General features: G+C 45.0%; 1 protein-coding gene and 2 long non-coding RNA genes across 8 annotated transcripts in view; 1 reads left to right on the top strand and 2 right to left on the bottom strand.

Moving 5' to 3' along the window:
• Nucleotides 1–2180: 2180 nt before the first annotated feature.
• Nucleotides 2181–4894, bottom strand: Gm41172. Its single transcript, XR_874685.1, has 3 exons — nucleotides 4804–4894; nucleotides 3655–3733; nucleotides 2181–2363 (listed from the first exon to the last, which is right to left on the bottom strand). It is a non-coding gene; the product is annotated as a predicted gene, 41172 (long non-coding RNA).
• Nucleotides 4895–5069: 175 nt separating this feature from the next.
• The window catches only part of Gucy1b2 (guanylate cyclase 1, soluble, beta 2), an 83357-nt gene continuing 63066 nt past the window's right edge, over nucleotides 5070–25360 (top strand). For 2 of the 6 annotated variants that reach the window (XM_011245061.3, XM_006518985.4), the window contains exons 1-3: nucleotides 5070–5285; nucleotides 7908–8030; nucleotides 13093–13166. In XM_011245061.3, coding sequence (XP_011243363.1) covers nucleotides 5163–5285; nucleotides 7908–8030; nucleotides 13093–13166 — 320 coding nt within the window. In that variant the 5' untranslated portion in view covers nucleotides 5070–5162. Of the gene's footprint in view, nucleotides 5286–6371; nucleotides 6602–7907; nucleotides 8031–13092; nucleotides 13167–15224; nucleotides 15309–25360 lie in introns of those variants that run through there. The other 4 variants (NM_001204340.1, NM_172810.3, XM_006518987.4 and 1 more) reach the window with 3 other exon arrangements.
• On the bottom strand, nucleotides 14640–21077 carry Gm35468. The gene is made up of 3 exons (XR_383484.2): nucleotides 20972–21077; nucleotides 17465–18499; nucleotides 14640–14789 (listed from the first exon to the last, which is right to left on the bottom strand). It is a non-coding gene; the product is annotated as a predicted gene, 35468 (long non-coding RNA).

Raw genomic sequence — 25360 nt, 5'->3', positions numbered from 1 at the left:
TGGGACAACTTTTCTTTGAAGTTGATGGTAGATCCCAGGATCTGGGCTCATGAATCTTGTCAATACAATGGATCTAAGATAAGTCAGACTGGAAACAATAAAACACAGTTTGGGAAAACCAAGATGCTCTGGCTGATTCTTGTCCGTCTTGAGGCATCCAGTTATTTCAGGGGATCAGCTGGTTAAAACTGTCTTAGTTTGGGTAGATGATACCTGTAAAGAAAACTTATTCAATAAAGTTCATGTAAGCAGAAAGACCTAAGTTCAACTCCCTACAACTTTTTAAAAAGATTTATTTTATTTATATGAATACACTGTAGCTGTCTTCAAACACATCAGAAGAGAGTATCTGATCCCATTACAGATGGTTGTGAGTCACCATGTGGTTGCTGGGAAATAAACTCAGGACCTTGAGAGAACAGTCAGTGCTCTCCAACCTCTGAGCACTCCAACTTTTTTTTTTTAAGTAAAACAAAAATTCTGAAAGTCAAGTTTGGTGGCACACACTTGCAATCCCAGCACTGGGAAGGCAGAGACAGGTGGATCTTTGGGACTACCAAAGTCTATCAGCGACCCTAATCGACAAGCTCTAGACCTGTGAGAGACCCTGGCTCAGACAAAATACAAGGTAGATGGCACCCAAAGAAAGATACCTGATATTGTCCTTTAGACACATATGAGCACACCTGCACAAGTGTGAACACACACACACACACACACACACACACACACACACACACACACACACACACCACAAAGGAACAGAAGGAAAAAGGAAAGAAATGAAGGAAAGAAACAATTTTAAAGAAAAATGAGACTCCCTGGCCTTTAGCCACTGGCTTTGTGCCCTCTCATCCCCATGTAAACTTCCCTCACTGGGTTGCTATGTAACAACTGAGAACACAGCTACCTGGTGTTAGACCAGAACATCTCTAACAGAAGGCTGTATTTCTCGCATCACTGGTTGTCTTTCATAGTGATTTATCTCTTGCTGTTGTTATTTATTGCAAATAAGTTATAATTTAAAAAAAATAAATTATCACAAATACAAAAGCATAAAAGCCCCACAAGTTTATTACCTTAAAGTTTGGAAGTGGGAAACCCAAATCAGCCATATTAGTTAAGAGACGGTAGGGCTTGTTCCTTCTGAAACCCTCCCTAGCCTCTGGGGATGCTGGCATTCCTTGGCTAGTGGCCTTTCCTTGCATGACCCCAGCCTCTTGCTTCCTCAGAGTTCCAGCTGACCTCTGCCTTCTCTTTATAAGGACATTTGCAATGATATCAGTCCCTCCCATTTGGATAATTCAGGATACTCAATCCATCTCAAAAATCTTTCATTTAACCAAATAATCAGGGTCTCTATTGTCGGGCAAGGTACTGCTCCTAGGTTCTGGGGTTAAGTGAGCATCTTTGGGGGATGGGGGAGAATTCATTTTTCAACCATACGCGTCCAGTATCACAAGATGTCACCAAAGACTTGTCACAGGAAAGTCTGAGTTAGTCGCAGAAGGCTGGCTGGAGCAAGTTTTCTGACTCTACCGGTCTCCTCTCTCCTCTCGTTCTCCATGGTTAGCTTGCAGTCACACCAGTGAGCGCCACTCTCTAGCTCACCAGCAGGTGTCCTCTGGTTGTGCTCACAGCGACCTAACCTGAGTTCGTCCACTCACACACCAACACGCCCCACTTCACTTGGACCTGCAAGAGGGAGAACGTAGCCTGGGCTACTGTCCGCAGTGCTTGGAACCTCACTAATCACACCTTGTAGATGGCTTGATGGACAGTTGGTCTGAATGAACAAAGTGAAGAACTCAGATAAGGTCTGGAGACAGCAAGGGGCATCACTGTGTAAAGAGTCTGGGGAAAAGAGAGGGATTCGGGCTAAGGCTGTGTGATGGTTTGTATATCCTTGGACCAGGGAGTGGCACCATCTGGAGGTATGGCCTTGTTGGAATAGGTGTGACCTGGTTGGAATGGCTGTGTCACTGTGAGTGTGGGTATAAGATCCTCACCCTAGTTGTCTGGAAGTCAGTCTTCCACTAGCAGCCTTTGGATGAAGACGTAGAACTCTCAGCTCCTCCTGCACCATGCCTGCCTGGATGCTGCCGTGCTCCCACCTTGATGATAATGGACTGAACCTCTGAACCTGTAAGCAGCCCCAATTAAATGTTGCTTTTTATAAGACTTGCCTTGGTCATGGTGTCTGTTCACAGAAATAAAACCCTAACTAAGACAGGCTGTATTGCGCATGCTCTGTGCCGGAGGCTGTGAGGCAGGATCGAAGCAACTCAGAGCTTAAATTCATTCATGAGACGCGAATGCCGAGCAGAGTGATCAGAGATGCCCGACACGGACTGCGGTGAATCCTGGAGCAGAAGAGCAAGATGGATGTGAGAGATGAATGAAAAGCAAGCAGTTAGCATTGTGGGTGTGCTGAGGACACGTAAGGTCTTATTTATCCCAAATATGAAGCTAGTATAATCATGATACTTTACTATTGTTGTTGTTATTACAATTATTATCATTACGATCTCCTAATAGTTTAGATTATGACTTTGAACCATTATGCCTAGCTCTGTTATTTTCAATTAAAATACGTATGTGTTTATACATACATGTGTGTGTGTGTGTGCATGAGTTTATGTGGACCTTGTGTCTGCAGGTGCCTAGGGAGGCAGAGGACACCGGATCCCCCTGGAGCTGGGGATAGAAATAGTTGTGAGCCACCTAATGTAGCTGCTAGCTCTAAAACCTGGTTCCTATGCTAGGACAGTGAGTGGAGGCATCCCTCTAGCCTCTCTCCCCCTTTTATAGACAGCCTCATTATGTAGCTGATAGGTGTAGAATGCAATGCACAGAGTAGGTTGGCCTAGAACTCAGAGAGATCCTGCCTCTGCCTTAAAGATGTGGTTAAAGATGTGTGCCAACATGCCTGGCATCATTGGCCTCGCTGTCTGCCTGAGATAAGACCCAGGCTGGACTCAGACTCTCTGTTCTGTAATGATGCTGGAACGTCAGTGCACCTCACATGCACAGCTGTAACGTTCTAACTTAGAGTGCTGAGGTGATAATTAGATGATCACTGCCTGTCAGAGTGCAGGGCCCATAGTCATCATTAGCTGGTTATAATGAAGGCATATTAATTATCACCTAGGCTATTCATTTTGTCACACACTTAAAACAGTAGTGGAAGAAACTTTCTAAGAATGCTTTTCTAAGCGCTGCTGGAAGAAGAATGATTTAAGAAAATCACTTTCAGGAAGACACTGTGATGAAAATACCCCACCCCACCCCCAAAGTCACAGGCCTGTCCCCTCCCGGACCGCCACCTCCCTGTCTGTAGATGATGCTCCTGGATCTAGCTCCCGATGTAGAATCAGGTCTGAGCAGAAGCAGGAGTCCTCACAGCAGCAGCTGAGGCACAGTGGGCGTGGTCACTATTGCAGCTAACATTTTTCAGGTTTTCAAAGCATCTGCATTCAAGTGCCAACCAGTTGTTTGCAAAGTACAGTGTGACCTGTTTGCAATCAGGTCACCTGATTTCTTCTTTATCAAGTAAATCAGATTCAATTAAACTCGAAAGAGACTGAATTTGGTCTCAAATGAGCCCCTGCACATCACAATGCTTTTAGATTTATGAACATCAATCGCCCTTACCTTACTAGGATCTGTAGGTATACATAACTTTGGCCACACGATGGCGCTTCGCGTCCAACAATTCCTGGTCGGCCACCGACTGAAATTTTAAAAAGCAAGTTGAAGAGAGGATGAGGTAGAGCAGGTTCACGCCGCCTGGAGGCGAGCTGGGCTCGTGGGTGAACGTCCTCACTGTGGAAAAAGCCTATGTTTTTTCTGGCTTTCTGGATCCCAAGCGAAGGCGCTGATGCGAAATGAAAGGAGTAAGTGCCCAAGTCCCGGTCCACATGCAAATCAAAACTCCATCTTCCAGTGTACCTGATTGAGAGAGCTTTTATCTATCTATCTATCTATCTATCTATCTATCTATCTATCTACCATCTATCCATCCATCCATCCATCTCATTTATTTTTGAAAGAGTCAAGTATTATTGACTTTCCTAGAAAAGGGATATCACTTGATTCACTAAGCTGCTGCAGTGTGGCAGCTACAAGAAAACCTCTGGTTTCTCTGCACCACTGTTTTGTCTTTCGAGGGAGTTAATGGTAAGAGGACCAACTTTACAGGGTCACAGTAAGGAGGAAAGGAAATTACGTAGAATCTAATGACATTGCTCACACCCACTGGTGAAAACCCAGCAGTTTTGTGTGATTTATCCTAAACCAGGAGGAATGTGCGGGACCCAGTACTGCGCAGCGTGTGGTTAAAAGCAAATGATTTCCGTAGCTGTTGTGATGGGTCTAAAGCACGGCTGTCCGCTGTGGCTGTTTAGGGGGATGGACTGTCTTCTGGGATTGGCTCCTCTGACTTTTGCATGCTGAATTAATAACTATTGAGATAGGTCTGGAAGAAATGTGGAGCCTTTGTTTCAGACTGTATTTATCATTATCATCATTATTAATAATTATTGTTTGTTTCTGAGAACGGGTCTTACTGCCTTGAGCTCCCCATTCCCCTGCCTCAGCTGTCCTAGAGATTACAAGCACCAATCACAACGCTGCTCTCCCGACACTCTTGTTTCATTTTGTTTTGTTTTTAAAGACAGGGTCTTGCCCTGTTGCTCAGTCTACTATGGAGAACAGTTTCCCTCCCCAGTGTTCCAAATGGCAAGGCCAATAGCCAGTCCCATGGTGACTGGCTGGAAAGCCTGGCTTTTACCCCAGCCTTACCTTTAGCCCACTTATCCCCACTTAGCCACCTGTCAGTGAGATGTTAGCCACGCCAGGGGAGTCAATCAGATAGCGTACAATGCTACACAGATGCAAAGGGAAAACAGTCAGTCAAACCAGAGAAGGGTGGGACTTCTCCGCCCGCGCAGATCCTTGCCCCTGCGAGATGCCTTGTCCAGCATTGCTTCCTTAACCAATAGCTAAAGCTTATTTAAGCATGTGGTATCCTCTAAACAATGAAAGCTTGTTTCTCATCGCACAGGATGCTAAGTCTGTCTTGCTGGGTCAGCTTACATGTAATCAGAAGTGTGTGTGTGTGTGATGAGGTTGTATTTACAAACACCTGTCTAATTGAAAGGATGGTGATGTCTGAAGTGTTGTGTGCTGAGTATACGCTAAAAGTTAAAATGTCAGACACAGCAGACGGTGTGCTGTATGAGCCTCTGCGAGCGGAGTTTAGGAGCAAGCGAACCCATCTACAGGTACAGTGAGGAGCGCAGTGGGAGAGGTTGGGGGTGGCTGAATAGGGGCACCAAGGGAACTTGCTGGACAATGCAGACACTCCATTTATATCTGGGTATGAGTTATGCTAGCATATATGTTTGCCGTAATTTGTGAGACTATTCACTTCAGAGCAACAAAGGAAGTCACAAACAAACAAAACAACAAAACAAAATAATAAAACCCTCTCAACCCCCCAAAAAGCCAAAAAACTGGTCTCTCAAAACAATGATCCCAGAATATACAGGGAAGCCCGTGATGTCATGGGAACGGAGGGGTGTCTTCCCATACAGTAACAAGTCCTCCCCAGCTGCTAATGCATCTGAAAAACCTACGAGATGCCAGCTAATCTTGCAGACAGCTTCGAAAGCCAGGGACAGCCTTCCTCATGCACACGCTGTCTGTGTCTTTTCAAATGTTTACAGAGTATTTACAAAGAGTAGTCCTTTGGGTGGCAGTTGTAATTAGGGAAACTGGCAGAGAAAATTAACACATACCATAAAAGAGGGATAATTAGTCCTCTGCCATATACAATATTATTATCAAAAGGCATTCACCCTGGAATCCGATTGGTTTATACACACTGGCCTCATAGGGACGCTCCTCCCTTCCACATCACTCTGGGTATGAAGCTGCCACGTTCCTTGGATGATGGGCCATATGGTACTTAACATCAGAATGAAAATGAGCTCGTGCTTCTTATGTGAGATGCTAAAATTTATTAGAAAATCAGAAAGCCTAATTTCCACCAAGTTCCTGAGACCTACCATCTGCTTCATGAAAAAGAAAGAGGGAGTTGGTTTTTTTTTTAACCATTTGCTTATTGTGAAGTGTGAGCATGAGTGTTTGTGTGTGTTTGTAAAAGCGGGGAGGGGGCTGAGGGCTGTAAGAGGGGGGGATCAGAGCAAGTACACTTGGCAGGGCCGAAAGAGCTGTCAGCTGAATGTGGTGGGAAGGTTTGGGAAGCATAATTATGGAAATCATCTATCTTGGAGACATTTTCTCAGGACCACACGTCCTCTCCACAGAGAATCAGCACAGAGTCTTCTAGCTTTTGCAAGTACACAAAATCACTCTTCTGGAGTGAAGAGGCAGCTTCCCTCAGTCCTGGTGTCTCTGAGGGTCTGGCCTCTCCAGAGCATAGCTGGAGCCAGCCAGTGAAGACAGGAACAAACACACTGGAAAAAGTCAAGGACAGAGATGCCAGGAAAGCTTTTCTCAGGCGAGCTGCAGCTGGGTGGGAGAGGGCTGAGAGGAGGCTGGAGCTCCTGAGACACGTGGCCAGGTACCTTCAGAGGTATGTCTGGGCACTGATTTCAGTGAACCATCTCAGCCTCCTGCGTAGTCAAGTTTGGGAGATGCTGTCTTAACTGTGAGTCAGATTTTAGGGTGCTGTGGCCCTCGTGTGGTCTGGGAACCCTCTTCCTTTGGTTTGTGACATTTATTTATTGGTCATCTTGCCTTCGCACCACAGATGCCAGGTCACTGGAACAGCCTCGGAGGGATACTCAGGGGATCTGGTTAGTGGCTGGGTTTCTCATCTGTGACTCCAAGTAATACTCAGGAAGTAGACTTCAGGCAACAGTTTACCTGGGCCTTCAACATAGCAGTGACTCAGTGGAAGAATAAAGTTTTCAGGCCCCAGTGGACTCCACATGATAGCATGACAGTGCCAAGTGCTGGTTGAGGCAGGCATTCCTTGGATGACATCCAAAGTGGTTTAATTAGAAGCCTCCCAGTAGACAGCACCCTGTAAGAGACAGCCTTCCTGAGGGGTATACTTGAAGCCAAGTTCAGGCTTCTGGGAACGTGCTCATGACTTTCAGAAACAGCCCTGCTGGACTCAGTCCCTCGTGTGCTCAGGCCTCGTAGTTCCTGAGAAATGGCTTTGTCAAACAGCAGGCAGGAATTTCTGCATCTCAGAAAGAACCAAGCATGCCTTTGATCCCAGCATCCTGGAGGCAGAGACAGGTGGATCTCTGTGAGATTAAGAACAGCCTGGTCTACAGAGTGAGCTCCAGGATAGCCACAGCTATTTAAAGACTCTGTCTCAAAGGAAAGGAAAGGAAAGGAAAGGAAAGGAAAGGAAAGGAAAGGAAAGGAAAGGAAAGGAAAGGAAAGGAAAGGAAAGGAAAAGAGAGGGAGAGGGAGAGGGAGAGGGAGAGGGAGAGGGAGAGGGAGAGGGAGAGGGAGAGGGAGAGGGAGAGGGAGAGGGAGAGGGAAAGAGAGAGTTGAGACCAGAGACCCTCTGCAGATGAAAGGGCATGCACAACAGAATCAGTAGAAAGAGTCACCATTGTCTTGAGGGTCTGGCAGGACTGGGACACTCATCCTACAAGACTCCCAACTTCACACCTTCACACACACACAGATGACAAAGTATGGCCAGCCCCCTCGAGCTCTGCTGGTCTCTGCTCCCTGGAGTACAGCTTCCGCAGAAACAGCATGGCACAGTTATTATGTTGACACCTCAAGGGCATAGTTTGGGCTTCACACTCAACTCCTGAGAGAGCTTAGCGGTGGTGATATGCGCCCCTGGGGTGCTGTGTGGCAATCCTGCTTGTTCCCAACAGTGACAGCCCAGATTTTATCTCCCTGGGCAGGGCTCAGCAGAAGGCCGAGGTCAGTTCCTAGCTTCACTGCAGAGCACCTCAACTGCCTTCCAGAGATTCGGTAAGACGCCGGGTGTGCAGCTCCGGCCTGGAGACACGACGCTGGACACCATGGTAAGCAGCTGCCAGTGGCTTTTGTTCTGCTGAGACAGAGTTCCCCTGACCCCAGGTCTAGGTAACATTATTCAAGATCTTGACAAAAATGACCCAAACGTAGGACAACTCTAGACAGTTTGTAAAGGTCTAGATGTGGCATTTCAAAAGAAAAGTGATCTCAGCTTCAAGTTAAAAGTCGAGTAAGTTTTATGAACCATAAACACTATCTACTTTCCTAAGTCCATTGTCTTTCGAGGTCAGCCTGCCAACTTGGCTCTTCTCTTTGCTCACTGGATTGCCTCACTTTCTGACTTCTTCATGTCCACCTATCCTGGATATCTTGTTATAACTAGAAATGTCAATTTGAGGTGCAATTCTTTTTTCTAGAAGAATCCTAAAGAAATAGGAAATCACCATTGGATCACACAGTAGCAGCTGCCACAAGCCAGGACAGGAAGAGGGGCAGATTTTTTTTTTTTTAACAGAAATGGGACATTTGCATCATCTCTAATTACCTTTAGCAAATAGTAAGTACTGAGGAAGCTGTGGTAGGGCTTAGCATAGAGGATCCTAGCAGGTGCTACTGTAGCTTAGTGCGCTGCGTGCAGCGCGTTAGCCATCCCATGGTACACCGGCACAGGGTGGACAATGGAAGGTGATGGGGAGACAGGAGTGAATGCAAGAAGGGATCCTGAATAGCTCAAAGGATGTTAGCAAAGCAAGCACACAAGAGACAATGAAAGGATGGCCTTTAGCTCCCTGGGTTAGCTAACACTGACAGCACCGTGAGAGTAGAACACCTCAACTCTGAGAGATGCTCCAGTTATGCAGGATGTCATCAAGTGGAGCTGGGTGGGGGCACCCAGGAGGGTTGATTAGCATCCTCATAACCCTGCTGAAAGTTCAAAATTCTGCAACTCGTTTAGAATATAGCAAGATATATAAATGTGTGTGTGTGTGTGTGTGTGTGTGTGTGTGTGTGTGTGTGTGACATGTAATATAGTTTAAAAAAATCAAGAGTTGGTGGGTTGGCCTGGGGTCAGCAGTGTGTAAACGGGAAGGCTGTGTTTGGAATAAGTCACTGCCTTGCTGCTAACAGGGTTTTAACGTTGCTTCTCTTACAGTTTTATTCTGAAGTATAATTATCTGGTTTTTATTGAAAACCTTTTTAAAAGAACACTACTATATTAGGCCAGGAAATAAAGGCACCAGGGCTGAGAAACAACTCAGCGTAGGGCTTGCCTAGCACACACACAAACCCCGAGCTTTGATACCCACTACTTCATAAAGAAGGTCTAGACCTCTAATAGAAGCACACAGAAGGCAGGGAGAGGGTCAGAAGTTTAAGGCCAACCTATGCTATAAGTTCAAGGCCAGCCTGAAGTACTATGTAAAATTCCACATCAAAAATACAAATAAAAAAGAAAATTTTTTATAGAAAATTCATACAATACATTCTGATCTTTCTCCTCCCTCATCTCTTCCCAGATCCTTTTTTGGGGGGAGGGGGGCTGTTATATTTTATTTTATTTTGTAATTCTTTTTAAAATTAGATATTTTGTTCATTTACATTTCAAATGCTATCCTGAAAGTCCTCTAACCCCCCACCCCCACCCCCACCCCCCGCCGCCCTGCTCAACAACACACCCACTCCCACTTCCCGGCTCTGGCATTCCCCTGTACTGGGGCATACCAAGGGCCTTTCCTCCCAGTGATGGCCGACTAGGTCATCCTCTGCTACATATGCAGCTAGAGACACAGTTCTGGGGGTTACTGGTTAGTTCATATTGTTGATCCTCCTATAGGGTTGCCGACCCCTTCAGCTCCTTGGGTACTTTCTCTTGCTCCTCCATTGGGGGCCTTGTGTTCCAATAGATGACTGTGAGCATCCACTTCTGTATTTGCCAGGCACTGGCATAGCCTCATACGAGACAGCTATATCAGGGTCCTGTCAGCAAAATCTTGTTGGCACATGTAAGAGTGTCTTCCCAGATCCTTTTACCTCCCCCATCCAACTCCATATCCTTCCTTCTTGCTCTTCAGAAAACAAACAGGCAAATAAAACAAACCAAATAGAATTAAGAAAGGAAGAAAGGCACAAGAAACACACACACACACAGACACACATATACACACACATACACACCCATAACACACACATATACACACACCCTTACACATACACACACACATACACACACATCCAAATCTATAAAAACACAAAATCAGAAACCATAATATAAAAACAAAAGACAAGAAAGATTAAAAATGCTCAAACAAAACAATAGGAGACAAACCAAAACCAAACCAACCAACCAAACCTTGAGCTTCTAGTCCTGCTGCCTCCAGAGTGCTGGGATGGCAGGCACGGACCATCATGCCCAGTTCCTGTGGGGTTGGAGATCACCCCAGCTCTCATGCTTGGCAAGACCTACACAGAGTGGCTATGTTTCCAGCCCTCTGGTAGACATGACTCTTGGCATGAGCAACTGTCATGTGCTTCTATCCTATCATGTCCTTGAGCTCCAGGAGGAAGGATCATTCTGATCCCCATTGTGAGATTTTGAGAGGTGCCAATGTCAAACAGCACCAACTTTGGCTTAGCAATCAGCCTTGCAGGGGTGACTCCAGAACTACTAACATACAACCCAACAACAGCCCCTCCTCCCAAATGCTATCATGATACCAAATGCTATCATCTCCACCTTAGTTCATGGAGCAGACTGGGTTCATAGAAGTTAGACAATTCACCCTAAAACACCCAGGGAACCTTTTCCTCTAGGCTCCATGATTCTCCCAGCCTCATTGAAGCTGAATTTCAGGATGGAGCATGTACCCCAGTCAGCAGAAGGAAGGCACAGACAGCAGGAGAAGGATTTAGTTAGCCCTCACCATTTTCAGACACTTCAACACTTATTTCAAACACAAGCCTTTCTCTGTGTGCCTCAGGTAGGACCTGAGTATGTTCTGAAAGACTGAGATGGCCCAAGCCAGTGGGAAGCCCTGCTGACTTGATGATCTGACTGGATAGCCATCCTGGAAGCACAACTTCAGAGATCAATGCTAAGGCTGGCCAGTGACTCTTGCCTATTTCCACATAGTCCTTGAATGTCCATAATGGGATGACGAGGATGTCCCCTGCAGATTGGAGAGCAGGGGCCCCTGCAGCCCTAGGCACACTCTCTGCAGCAGTCTGTCAACTGCCTTATGCTTTCCCCGGCAGCAACATCTGTCTGCAGTGAAGGAGAACGTACTCCTTTTATCTTTATCCCTTCTCAAAAGCTGTGTGGTGCTGAGCTAGAACTCTGAGGGTTTGTACAGATGAGGTCAGCCAGCACTCCCTCCTGAGCCTTGGCTGGAGCTGAGAACATGACCACAAGCCTCAGAGGCTGTGTGGGATTCTCTATGACCTATGGGCTTGGGAACCTCAGGAACTAGTTATGTACGTAAACCCCAGACACTGCTGACCATCAAAGACAAAAAGCTGAGCCACTTGCCTTACTGACCAAATGTAAGGTGTACTACCCAGTGCTTAAAACCCAGAAAAGATGATGGGGCTACAGTCCAGCAGCGACTGAACTCCCCTGAGCCTCAGTTTTCCTTGCTGTGCACTGGTAGGTGTCTATGGTCATTTGGATGCAGACGGTGGGTTCAATGCTCTTATCTGACCTTGCACCCATTTGTAAAGATGGATAGTTATGGCCTTTGTTAAGATGGATTGATTTGGAGTACCTGCGGGCTTTTAAGGATTTCCAGGAGTTCAGACTTGAGGCTTCAGTTAGGTGCTCATTTGTTTAGTGTCTTTATTAAGTACCTGCTGTGTGCCAGGTTCTATTGTGGGACTTTAATCAAAATTTAGGGAAGTGATTCATGCATTGTCACCGTATGGAGCTTAGGATTTAGTCAAGGAAGAAGAGGGACCACTGCCTGTTGCAGGAGCCTTCATGGGGTCAGGCATGGAGGGGAGCCAAGGTTGGAGGAGTGTACACAGAAGTGAAGCTTGCATTTTATGTGTATGAGTGATTGGTGTCACACTAGAAAAAGGGCACATCTAGGGGTTGGAGGACAGGAAGGGGAGAGCATGGCACTGTTGTGGGAACTGGAACTACAGTTCCAGGATACAGCCTGCCAGTGTGGCCCTCTGTGCTGTGTTTTCTCTTTCTGTCATGGGCTTGGGAAGCTGGTTCAGTTGACAAACTGCTGGTTACAGGAAGCATAAGATCCTGGGTTCAGCTATCCAGCACCTGTGTAAAAACCTGATGGATATGGGTTGGGGTGGGGAGACCTGTAATTTTAGCACTTGGAGGTAGAGTCAGGACAATCTCTAGAGTTTGCTGGCCAGCTAGGCTAGTCAACCAATGAGCTCCAAGTTCAGTGAGAGAACCCTGTCTGAAAACATAGGTGGAAAAGTAAGGAAGACACCATACCACTCAACTTTGACCTCTGATCTACACACACACACACACACACACACACACACACACATGGAGAGAGAGAGAAACAGAGAGAGACAGAGAGATAGAGACAAACAGAGAGACAGAGACAGAAATATACACAGTGCCCACACATACATCTCACACACACATACACACACACACACACACACACACACACACACATACACACCCCTATGGTGAGGACTCTGATGGTGCACTACATACAGCACTTGAGAAATAAAGGCAGGAGAACCAGGAATCCAAGGTCATCCTTGCCTTCATAAAAGTTTGAGGCCAGGCTGGATTAGAGGAAACCCTGCCTCAAAAACCTAAAACAAGAAAGACCTGTCATGAAGTGTGTGCCCTCAGGTTCCCAGTGTCTGATATAATGATTCAACCCCCTCATTTAACCAACAATCCCCCATTGAGAGTAGGATCCCAGGGATCTGGAAGCCATTGGGACTCCAGCTCACAGGATCTCTGTGTGCATGCGATATGCAGCTGAAGTCAGCTCAGCTTTCTTTCCACCACGAAAGGATGGTAGCTACTCAGAGTATAGAGAACCCCAGAACAAAAAACAAACCTCGGTCAGGTCTAGAGTGGCATTCTTCATTTTCCAAATTCTTTCTCCTTTTGTGCTCTAGTACGGATTTATCAACACCTGTCTGCAGTCTCTTGTGACAGAGAAATTTGGAGAGGAGACGTGGGAAAAGCTAAAGTAAGTACCCTGTTGTTGTTGTTGTTGCTGCTGCTGTTGTCGTTATTGTTTTCCTTTTCCTTTGTTTTGAATAGTTCTAGTGTTTTACTGACTTCTTGACTGAGACAGCTGAATGGATAATGATACTACTTTAGTAGTCAGTGAGGTTTAGTGACTAAGACATCAACTGTAAATACCTTAAACACACTAGCTAGACACAGAGAAGACTCCTTAACCCCTATCTGGGTTCTATACATCTGTATATGTGCATATATAAAGTGTATGGGTGCTGTGTGTTTGTGTGCATGCGGAGGCCAGAGGTCACCATCAGAGACCCTCCTCAGTCAATCTCCACCATCTTGTTTGAGGCAGGGTCTCTCACTGAACCTGGAGCTCACTGGTTTGGCTTGACTAGCTGGCCAGCAAGTTCTAAGGATCTACCTGCCTCTGTCTTGCACCATCCCAGGCTGGAGTGACAGACATGGACTGCCATACCCTGTGGGAATTAGGGACTCAAATTTAGGTCCTCGTGCTCGTGTGACATGTGCTTTACTGGCTGAGTCATTTTCTCAGTCCCTCATATCTTCTCTATCTCTAAAATAAGCCTAAAAACAGGGACCCCAAGTGTTACTAAGAAGTCACATGATTCCAGGATGTATTTAATGAATGAACTTCCATTTGTGCTCTCTCTCTCTCTCTCTCTCTCTCTCTCTCTCTCTCTCTCTCTCTCTCTCCTCTTTCCCCTTCCTCTCCTAACAGTAGGGATTAAACTCAGAGCCTTGGATCATGCTTGGCTCATGCTAGGTCCTTGGCACTGACCCATCTCCTCTTCTGTTGTTTATAATCACTGATGAGAAAGCAAATCATATGTGCGCAGGGAGGGAAAAGGGAGCGAGGAGGAGAGAGAGAGAGACACTAAGAGCTGAACAGTCTGGAGTGCACTAGGCAAGCATGCTGCTCCTAAGCCACCGCCTCCCTCCTCACTTGTTCTTTAGATCATTTCTGACTCCAGCCAGTAGGGTTTTTATTTATTTATTTTTTTTTAATTCTGTCATTTACATCTCCAAATAGCCCCTCATTAGATTTCTGTAATCTTCTTGGCTCCACATCTTCCAGTGTTACAGACTTGGATCTGAAGTTCTCAGACATCACCTAGTTCTATACAGAGAAATGAATTAAAAACTATGGGAGATGATTGGCTCCCTCAGTTAATCAAGAATAGTTAAATTAAGGTAATTAGGCACAGCTTTGCTTATTAAGTCTCCAAAGATTTTACATAATGGCCAATCCTGGTTAAGATGCAGAACAATGGGAACTTGCCCATTGGCACTGACAGCCAGTGCAGCCGCATGAAGCAAAAACTATGAGGATGAACACATGCTCTGACATTGGAAGCCAGCTTGTGGCATCCAGTCTTATCCTATGTTACACATATGCACATATATGTGGAGGAAGTGATGGCAACACATTTTCTTCTAGCCTAGGCCATGTCTCTAGGAGCGATCAGAGGTCATCTCTGTGAATGTGCATTGGCTGACCTCTGTCGGTATGTCTGGTGCTGTGAACAATGCCGCAGGGTTAATGAATCCAATAAATCACTCCTCCAGATGATGTCACCATCTGCAGAGACCTTACCTTACAGACCTGGAATGCAGAAAGCAGGGCGTCACAGGTCCACATCCCACGGGACACTGAGATCATTTGTCTCGCCACAAAATGGTCAGGCAGGAGTCACTTAAAGCTCTATGCCCCTCTAACTCCCTCTGTCTCTATCTATGCTTAGTGGTATCAACCTTGGGAGGAAGATGAGAGAGAGCAAGCTCATGAAGACTGTGAGATCCACATGACAGTAGGATGGGGAACCTCTCTGAGAAGCAACACTTGGCATTCCCAGAAGTCACGGCATTTGGCTGTGAGTCTGTACAGCAGAGGGCCCAGGGCTACAGACACTGGAGGGTCAAAGGTCAGAAACATGATTTACAGTCTGGATGGCCACAGCACAGTATCTAACCACTCAGTGAACCAGGTGCTTCACCATAAAAGAAAGATCATTGCAAGTAGGTGTGTGGGAGGTGTTAGGAGATGTGTAAGTCGGACACCCGAAAAGATGCTCAGCCAGAAGAGAGCACTCAAGGAACCTTAGCTGCTGCCACGGGAGGCGTGGTTTGTTCTCAGCTTGTTTTCATGGGCTCGGGAGGTGGAGGGACTATGTACGGGAGTGTGTGTCCATGAGCCACGTGCCCCCTGTACCTGAATCTCTGATTCTGCATTGAAGAATAACACAACTGTCTGCTGGGGTGGAGGAGAAGAGTGAGCAGACCAACACACCTTGGGGGATCTTGTAGGAACCCCACCGTGTTCTCCCCTCCTCAGATGCATAGGTGCAGCAGGAGGCAGCCACATTCAACATTGTTAGGAGCTGTTCTGCTGGGCTGCCTGCTGTCTCCAGAGATCTGGCTTCCTAAGACCAGCATGAGGCAATGGACCCCTCTCCCAGCCTGATCTCCCTGGCACTCAGTGTGGCCCACCATAGCCAGCAAGAGGGAAAGATGGATTTTTGGTTCAACGCTCTGTATCATCTCAATTCTTGTTGAGGATTCAGCTTGGCTCCCATTGTTAGTCCTGCCTAGGAAAAAGGAAAGAGTTTCGGAAGTTGCTGAAAATAACCAGGGATTTGCTAAAGTCCTCAGAAGCAAGCCCTGTGTTTGGCTCTGCCTCTGGCTGGCAACTGAGATGCCCTGTCTAAGGCAGGCCTTGTAACCTCTCATCCATCATAAAGCTGTACTAATAGCATGGCCACTGACTAGCACTAGCTTGACTGAGCATCCCAAATCCAAGACAAAAGTGGGTTTTCATGTACAAAGATATCAGAAAGGACTGTCCCTCTTTGGACCCTTGGTGTGACCTTCCTAGAAGGACCATGCCATTTCTGTGTCATCTTCTCTCACTCTGTCATTTGGATGGACTCAAATTATAAAGAACATTAAAAGAGGATCATGGGATAATTGGTTAATTGGCAACTTGATTGTATTAAAGAAAACATGCAGGGCTGGAGAAATGGCTCAGTAGTTAAGACCACTGAGTGCTCTGCCAGAGGTCCTGAGTTCAATTCCCAGCAACCACAACCATCTGTAATCGGATCCGATGCACTCTTTTAGTGTGTCTGAAGACAGCTGCAGTGTACTTATATAAATACAAAATAAATCTGAAAGAAAGAAAGAGAGAGGGAGAGAGAGAGAGAGAGAGAGAGAGAGAGAGAGAAGGAAAGAAAGAAAGAAGGAAAGAAAGAAAGAAGGAAAGAGAAGAAGAAAGAAAGATGGACAGGGTATGATGCCTGGGATGTACTTTTGGGTGTGTCTGTGAGGGTGTCTCCAGGAAGGATTAATGGAGAAAAAACCAGCCTGAACATGATTGGTGCTGTTCCCTGAGCTAGGGAAGAGCCTGCGGATGAAACCTCTCCATCCATCTCCCTCTGCTTCCTGATGGACCCAAATGTGTGCAAGCTCCCTTCCCATGCCTTCCCCACTATCGTGGACTGTTGCCTCTTGGGCTATGATCAAGGGCAAGCTACATTTTGTTGGGAATCTGGTCGCCACAATGAGAAAGAAAAGTTATAAGACAGGGCACAATCCTGCAGGAGGAATGAAGAAACACCACCAGAAGCAGAGGACCTAGCAAGACAATAGTCAGGGATTGTGTCACCTGGTTTGAGTTCTTTCGCTTTAGCCTGTCTGCTTAATCTAGTCGTGAGGATGTGCTCGTATGGTCAGAACTAACTAGACGTTTATGTGATTGTCCTGAGAAAGCCAAGAGTAAGATATATCCAATAAGCTCAACTATGAAACTAGATTCATTTAGGGAATACTATTAAAAAGAACTCCATAATACAGAAAATTCAGCTTATAAACACAAACTGAAACTAAGCCAAGATTATTTGCTGCGCCAGAATCTGCTTTGGGCTATGTTTAAACAACAAATTCCCCAGTGCTTTTAAGGCAGAATTTTTGCTGAAAGGGGGAAAAAAAGCCATCAATTCCCATACAAAATTTAAGAAGAAATGATTAGACAAAGTGAACTATGTCTCCAGACGGTATGACATAGATTTTACTTTACATGAAATAATCAGAAACAGATGTGTGTCCCCCTCTGCTTGCCTCACTGATTTCCCTCTCATAGAGTCTAGATTTATAGGTTTCTAATTCTGAGCCACCCTTTTGTAACCTCCTAGCTTAAACCTCAACAGTAGAGGTGACTAATGGGCTGGGGAGAGTTGGACCTTCGGGACGAGCTTCATCTCCATGTTTTCCCAGATTACTCACCGGCTGTTTGAGCTCGGCCACTTTCTCCACTCTGCAGGTGTGTGTTCTTCTCCTAGCATGTGCTGAGCAGAGAGGTACAGCCTCTGGGGAGGGTAGTGATGAAGACACAGGGACTGAGCCAGGGAATGGTTTCTAGTGTGAGGAACAGAAGGCAAACAAGCAAATAGATGAACTTCCTGGTTGCTCAGAGAGCTGTGCAAACTTAGAACATTTGAAAGAGACCAAGGGGAGATGCACATTTCTCTGTGATAGCTGTACAGTCTCTGCATAGAGGTAATGTATGAACTGGCGGGAAGGAGCCAACCCTGGATCATGCAAGTGTGTTGCTCCAGGAATGGGGGGGGGGCAGCAAGTGCAAAGGCCCTGGGGTGAGCTGAACTTGGTGGAAAACAACCAGACTGCAGTATCATACTTGTGCTGTCTGACAGACGGTAACAGTAGAGAAGCTGTTAGAGACCAGAGCATCCAGATGTGTGAAAGGCAGGAAGGCCCTGGCTTTTCCTTCTAGCAGGCATGGGTTACTGAAGCCCCAGGGACTCTTCACACTCACTTGCAAGAGAAGAGGATAAATGGAACTTGTCATGAGAGATGGCTTTAAGCCAATAGAAAGTCTTTATTAACTGGTCAGTGACTACACGAGGTGTTCAAGATCCAAGTGTGGCCCCAAGCCTTTCTCAGAGTGAGCTTTTAAGTACAAAATCCATGTTCTGTTAACACTTCAGTTAACAAGCACAGTTAGCTAGAAACAGAAGTATAGAAGTCAAAAGGAAAGGTTGGTGCATTTAGAGTCTTTTCCAGAACTATGGACTTTGGATTAGGCTTTGTTTTAGTTTTGGCAGCTGGTGCTGTCTACATGCTGGGTTTTACAGCCTGAATGGCACTTCCACCATGGAGTCAGTTGTGCTAAAGTCTCAGGGCCTACTAAGGTCTGAGGTCCTGTTACAGCCCTCTCTTCATCCACTTCGGAATACCCAAGGGTCTAGTAGGTGAGGTAGTTAACATCTCTTGGGACTTCAGGATTTTGCTTGCCAGGACCTGTAAAAAATGATTACTAATATTCAGTATATATTAGCTTATGTTGGGAATTAATATGGTGACAGTTATTCCTTGACCAGTTAGTTCCTCAAATAATCACATAGGGCGTTTTAATATTTCAAGGCTTAGGCCTTTGCTAGGCATACTCTTGACTAGTTAGTTAACTAGTCAAGTTAACCCAACCATCTTATCCAGTCCATCCAGCCACATGGCTTGTTATGCCTTCCAGGACCATTGTCATGTCAGTCTGTCTCCCATTGTGTCTCCTGGTGAAAGCCTTCCTCTTTTCTCTTCCCAGAGTCTCTCTCTCTCTCTCTCTCTCTCTCTCTCTCCTGTTCAATCACAGACGTTAGCCTTTTATTGACCAATGAACATGGGGAGCAAGGTTTGAACAAAAAAGCTGATGTATGTGAGAATTCGCTCTTGGGGCAACCAGATCTAGGGGTACAGAATTTAGCATTTGAATACACAGCAGCACCAAACCAACCTCAGTAAGGACCAGCTATCTACTCTGTGAGGTAGAGTTTAAAGGTATCAGTTCATGTGCCCAGGGGACCCCAGAAACTAAGAAGTAGAAGACAGTGGAGTTTCTATACCCCCATGCACACATGTTCACACATCTCTCTACATGCCTCTTCCCCCCTCCCAAAACTTTCCTACATTCTCTTTAAACCAGTAGTTCTCAACCTTCCTAAAGCTGTGACCCTCTCATATAGTGCTTCATGTGGTAGGTAGTGACCCCAACCATAAAATTATGTTAGTTGCTACTTTGCAACATGTTTCCTACTGTTATGAATCACAATGTTAATATCTGTGTTTTCTGATGGTCTTAGGTGACCTCTGTGAAAGGGTTGTTCATTCAACAAGGGATCAAGACCCAAAGATTACGAACCAATGCTTTAGACTCAAACAGTCACCATCATTGGACTGGCTCAGTCTTCCTGTACCCATGTTCCTGGTGGCTGAGACAGAGCCTTGATGGGTCAGCCTTGGTTAAGAGTCAGGCATGTCCACTAGACAGACTTGGCAGGGTAGGGCCCTAAGAAGAAGTGATAGGCTCAGCCTCAAAATTAGCAGATGGTCCCTACAGTAGAGGCAAGTGCACAGAGAATGGTGAGTGGCTGGGGATTCAGGTCTACTAGAGTGGAAGATGGTCAAATGAACAGTAAGTGGCTAAATGGCTTTGGAGCCCAAGTTCATCAACTTGGGAAAGTGGTGAATCAGACTACAGGACTTCTCTCTATATCTGAGGCTCTTAAGGAGGGGCTCATAGATATACCAGGGAGGGCCTCAGAGCTCTCTGAAGTAGCTCTCTGTCAAAGTAGCATGGCATCTATGTATATGGCTATTTCTGGGGGAAAGGTGCATAGTACACATCAGAATCCTCAAGAGCTCTGAGACTTAAGTGACCCTGCCTGTGTATCCTGGGAGGTGCCCAGCTAAACAGGAAGGATTTAAGCACCCCAAGATCTGACACAAGATCCTCTCAAACACAGAAGGTCCCTAACCTGATATTGACACAAAAATATAGCTCTTACCTGAAAACATTTAAGAACTAGCTTATTCCAAAGTCAAATAAGAGTGACCATTGTTCAGGTTACCCTGAAGAGCATAACCTAGTGTAGTTACAGTTTTACCAGGTTTTTATAGTTACAAAACAAAAGAAAGTCATAACTCCAGGAACTTTTCAAATACATTGGTAGAAACGTCAGGTAGGCAGGCTAGAGCAAAGTAGAGACATTTTTTTTTTTCTTACAAAGATGCTGTGTTCTTCAGGAAAATGCATGCAACACCTTACTGTGAAATGGGCCTTATGTTAGATAGCATTGCTCAACTTTAGGCTAAGCAAGTGTTCTCAGTACATTTAAGCTAGGCTTGGCTAATCTGTGATGATCAGTTACTTGGGTATATCAAATGTATTTGGGATTTCATGATATCTTTCCATTTACAGTAGGTTTATTGAGATTTTGATCCCTTTCAAAAGTCAAGAAATATCTCGTCTTATTTGGGCTTTAATAGTTAACCTGACAAAGCCTCAAGTCATCTGAGAAAAGAGCCATAACTAAGGGACTGCCCAGGTCAGGCTGTGTATGGGTCTGTCATTGGGGATTCTCTTGATTGTCAACTGACTTAAGAGGTCCAGCCCACTGCAGGCAGCATCACTCCCTACACAGACTATATGAAAAAATTAGCTTAGCCTGAGCCTGTGACTGAGACAGCGTACAGCATTCTTTCATGGTTCCTACTCCATCTTCCTGCTTGAACTCCTGCCCTGACTCAGTGATGAACTGTGACCTGTAAACTGAGCCCTTTCCTCCCCTAAGTTGCTTTTGGTCATGGTATTTGTTACAGGATCAGAATGAAACCATACACACACACACACACACACACACACACAATGATTTGAGCCATCAACAGCAAAATGACTCCCATTCCTCCCCTTTCTAGGGAGTCCTCACTCTATAGACTCACCTTTTCCTTTTTGATTGAAAGTCCCTTCTCCATGTTCTTCTAGTTTTCTACAAATCAAGTCTAGTGAGAGGGTAGCTGCACAAAGCTGCTGTTCTCTCTTCCATTGTTCTGGGGTTTGGGGGTGGGGGAGAGGGTTTCCTTCCTTCCTCCTGGCTAGTGATGTATTTGTGCCTCACCCAGCCTCAAACCACAGGCTAATAGAAGGGCTTTGATATCAATGTGGCCAGAGCATTGTGGGTGAGGAACTGAGCTTCCAAAACATCTGAGTGTGTAGGAAAATTTAAGAGCATAGCTCATTTTATAATACTGTATGTAAAGTAGAATATATATATATATATATATATACACACACACACACACACACACACACACACACACACACACACACACACATATATATACACATACACACATACATGTGTGTGTGTGTGTGTGTGTGTAATAATAAGAACTATCAAAGGTAAGACGAGTGATAGTTTTGTCTGGTAAAACAATATTTGGGGTGAATTAAGCAGTAAGAGAAACAGGCATTTGAAGTCTGAAGCTTATTTGACAGAGCCCTTCCTTTGATGTGTGTGTGTGTGTGTGTGTGTGTGTGTGTGTGTGTGTGTGTGTGTGTCTGGTACAGAATGACAGCAAGTTCAAGGTCTGTGGGAAGTATATACAGAGTTCAAGGTCAGCACGGGAAAGCTGCCTCAAAACGAAAACAAGTGGTGGAGCACTAACCAAAATGTGGGTGACTCTAGATTCACTCCTCAGCAACAGGAAAAAGAGGATATCTTGTGTTTCTTCTCTGTAATTATTTTTATTATGTTTTTATAGCAACCTTTTGTTCCTTTCTCTGTTCTTGTTTTATGCAGAAATGCAAATGATTGCGTATGGCCAAAGTCTTAAGAGTGTGTAAGTGGAAACAAAGTGAATACACGGTGAATATCAGCCTAATCTGCAATGTGTTAGCATATAAGTAAGTCCAGTACAGAAAGAAAACTATAGATAGAAATGTAATTAATGGACAGACTTATTTAGTAGAGCGAATAATAATTTAAGGCTGACAGTTACCAAAAATGCTTGGACCAGAGTTCTTTATTCTTAGTTCAACCCAGTGGCTGGCTAGCCAGTCTTTGACTCCCTTCACATGGGTACCTACAGCAGACAGGGTGGTGACTGTGACCTCAGACAGCAATAAAGGGAGTGGTTGAGACCCTCACTATTGCCACCAGGGACCTCAGCAGCAGTGATCTACCCACCAGGGACCTCAGCAGCAGTGATCTACCCATTTCTTTTTTTTTTTTTTTTTTTTTTTTTTTTTTTTTTTTTTTTTTTATTTTTTTATTTTTTTTTATTTTTTTTTATTTTTTTTATTTTTTTATTTTTTTTTAATTTTTTTAGATCTACCCATTTCTTAACCATGACTGCATTCTTGATGGCAAAGGCTTTGTCCAACAGGGAGAAAGAAGTTCCACCATGTTTTTATTGCATCTTGCTTTTACTAATAACGTAGACGAATCTTTGTGCACATCTGAAGTATTTTCAGCGCTTTCTTGAAGAGACATGCTTCTTCCCTGTTGGAGTTCCAGGGGAAACTTCTACTTTTGCCTGTCTTCTCCTCTCTCATATAGAAACCATTTGTTGAGGTCATATTAGGGTCCAGGTGCTTGCTGACTCAACATGTTGTGGGTGGTGCTTAGCTGGGTGAAAAGAACCCCACTTAGGATCATTCTGGGGGCTTAGAGGGTGGCCCCCAGACTTCCTGTCCTGAAGGAGGTTTCTGAAGAACTAGAGTCACCCTCAGAGCTATCGGCTCTTTCCTTAGGGCTCCCAGATCCTTGACAAGTGGTCAGCCACTCAAACCATACAATGGCTTTCTTTAAAGTGTGTTACTAGAGTACCTAGGTCCACAGTTTACTTGGAAGTCAATCATTGCCCTCTTATGTTTTCCATTAGTCACTGGGGCAGAGTTAGCTCACTGAAGGTGCAGAGGTCATGTTCGTATTTTTCATCTCTCCATCCCAGCAGCACAAGGAACGCAGCAGTAGGGAAAGCTTTCCCAGTGCCCACGGTGACTGGAGTAGTTCAGTTTCATCCTGGGCAGCAGAGTCTGGTCATTATTATCCTTGCAGTTACATGCTAACTCTGCTCTTGCTCCCTCCTTCCTCCATTCTCATCTTTCATTAGTTACATGAGAGTTTTGTGCAGTGTGGTTTCATTGTGTTCTCCCCATCCCTCATCTCTTCTCAGATCTGCTTCCTCTTCCTTGTCCATTTGACTGTGTGTCCTCTCTATTAATAATCTATCAAGTCCAATTTGCGCTGCTTATACACTCTTGGATGTGTGTTCCTCCACTAAAGCAGTGTAGACCTACCTGGGGTCACACTCTTAAAGTCAACTGACTCTTTCACTCTTGGCAGCTATTAATCAAACAAACTCTGGAACCAGGGGTTGATTGAGCCACCTTCCCACTACATGCTGGGGTTTTGTCTGGCTTGAGCTTATACATGCTATCACAATTGATGTTAAGTTCCTCGTAGAACTTCCCTGGATACCCAGAAAACCATTTAATGATAGTCATACACTACTGGTAGATTATATGATCTTTCTGTTTCTTCTTACACAATAATCCTTGAGCCTTGAAAGAAGGAGTATGATATAAATGTCCCATTTAAGGCAGAGAATATAGCTAGCTTTTATTCTCGCTACCTTGGCCAGTAGGAGGTCTCTTATATTAGTCATCAACTGAAAATAAAAGGTTCTCTGAAAAGGATTGGAGCTAGAGAAAGTACCCAAGGAGCTGAAGGGGTCTGCAACCCTATAACTGGAACAACAATATGAACTAACCAGTACCCCCAGTGCCCGTGTCTCTAGCTGCATGTGTAGCAGAAGATGGCCTAGTCGGCCAACACTGGGAGAAGAGGCCCTTGGTCTAGCAAACCTTATATGCCCCAGTACAGGGGAATGCCAGGGCCAAGAAGTGGGAGTGGATGGGTAAGGGAGCAGGGCAGGGGTGAGAGTATAGGGGACTTTTGGGATAGCATTTGAAATGTAAATGAAGAAAATATCTAATAAAAATTGAAAAAAAAGGGATGAGAGATACATTCATCTGTGGGCATAAATAATAAGTCATTAGAAGTTGGTTTACTACTGTGTCCATTCAGTAGAATAATAGTAGTAGGATCCTCTGTAGGGCCTACGATTTGTTTAGCTATGGACTCTCATTTTAATAACAGTACCAGACATGGGTTTCTTCTTTGGAGCAGTCCTTAAGTCCAAGCTGAAAATGGTTGGTTACTTCTGTGATGGTCTTGCCAATTATTACACTAGTGTGTGTATGTGTGTGTGTGTGTCTTGCTAGGTCAGTCATTATTATAAGCTCACAAGATTCACAGCTGGGTAAAAATGGTAACTAGTTTTCTTCTCTACTAGTGTTCCTGGCACCTTACAGCACTCTAACTTTTTGATAAATCTTCATACCAACTTCCAGTACTAAGAAACCAACTACTTTGATATACCCAGTTAGAGTTGATAAAATTAAACAAAACAAAACAAAACAAAACAAAACAAAACAAAACAAAACACCCTCAAACCAAAACAAAACAAAAACACTCCAGAATGGCTGTATTTGAGAAAAAGCAACACTTATTTTTTGTTGTTGTTTTAAAAGAAAATATCTGCCAAATATATAAATCCAAGTAACTATAATTCACTTATCTTTCAATAGTTCTCTTGAGCAGAAGTGACACTCTAACGAGAAGTGGCTAACTGGGCTTCCAAGCCCTTGGCCTCAGTGTCTATCCTGAGGGTGACTGCCACTTCCTTGTGCAACTGAAAAGCTTTGTGTGTACACATGCCTTCTGTTTCACCATACATCATGGTCCCAAGATGTGGATGCCCAAAGCTCTTCAGACTGATAAAATGGATAAGCTTTTCTGCCTCTACCAGAAAAAAATCTGTACAGAAATCAGCTCCCCCTCCCCCTGCACACACAGAAGGATGCAATGGCTATAGAGGGTGTGAGAAGCAATGGAGCCTCTTGGTCCCTCAGCCTTGATTTGGGATGGGCATCAACAGCTTTGCCCATCTCTGTAACTGTGCCATTAGCTCACATACCAGCCAGTGAGAAAGACAAGTAATGTTTTCATTTTGCCCTAAAGTTATTTGTACCATAAAGATCTCTAAGATCGCTTGGAAGGCCTGCAAGGCTACCACAGGCCACACTTGTAAAACTGTCAGAGTCTTTTCCCAATGTATCAGAGGTCACGTGGCAGCATCACCAGTGTCTGGGGAGGACTGGATGCCGCAACCTCCGCTCTAATCCCATCATTGTAAAATGAGAAATAGAGGAACAGTGAGATTTTTCTGAGTCACCTTGCAAGAGTGCGGTGGGATCAGAGA

Source organism: Mus musculus, chromosome 14 (genome assembly GCF_000001635.26).
Source record: "Mus musculus strain C57BL/6J chromosome 14, GRCm38.p6 C57BL/6J".
NCBI classification, from domain to species: Eukaryota; Metazoa; Chordata; class Mammalia; order Rodentia; family Muridae; genus Mus; species Mus musculus.
Note: the sequence above shows the minus strand (reverse complement) of the source record. Positions and strands in the feature narration are given on the sequence as shown.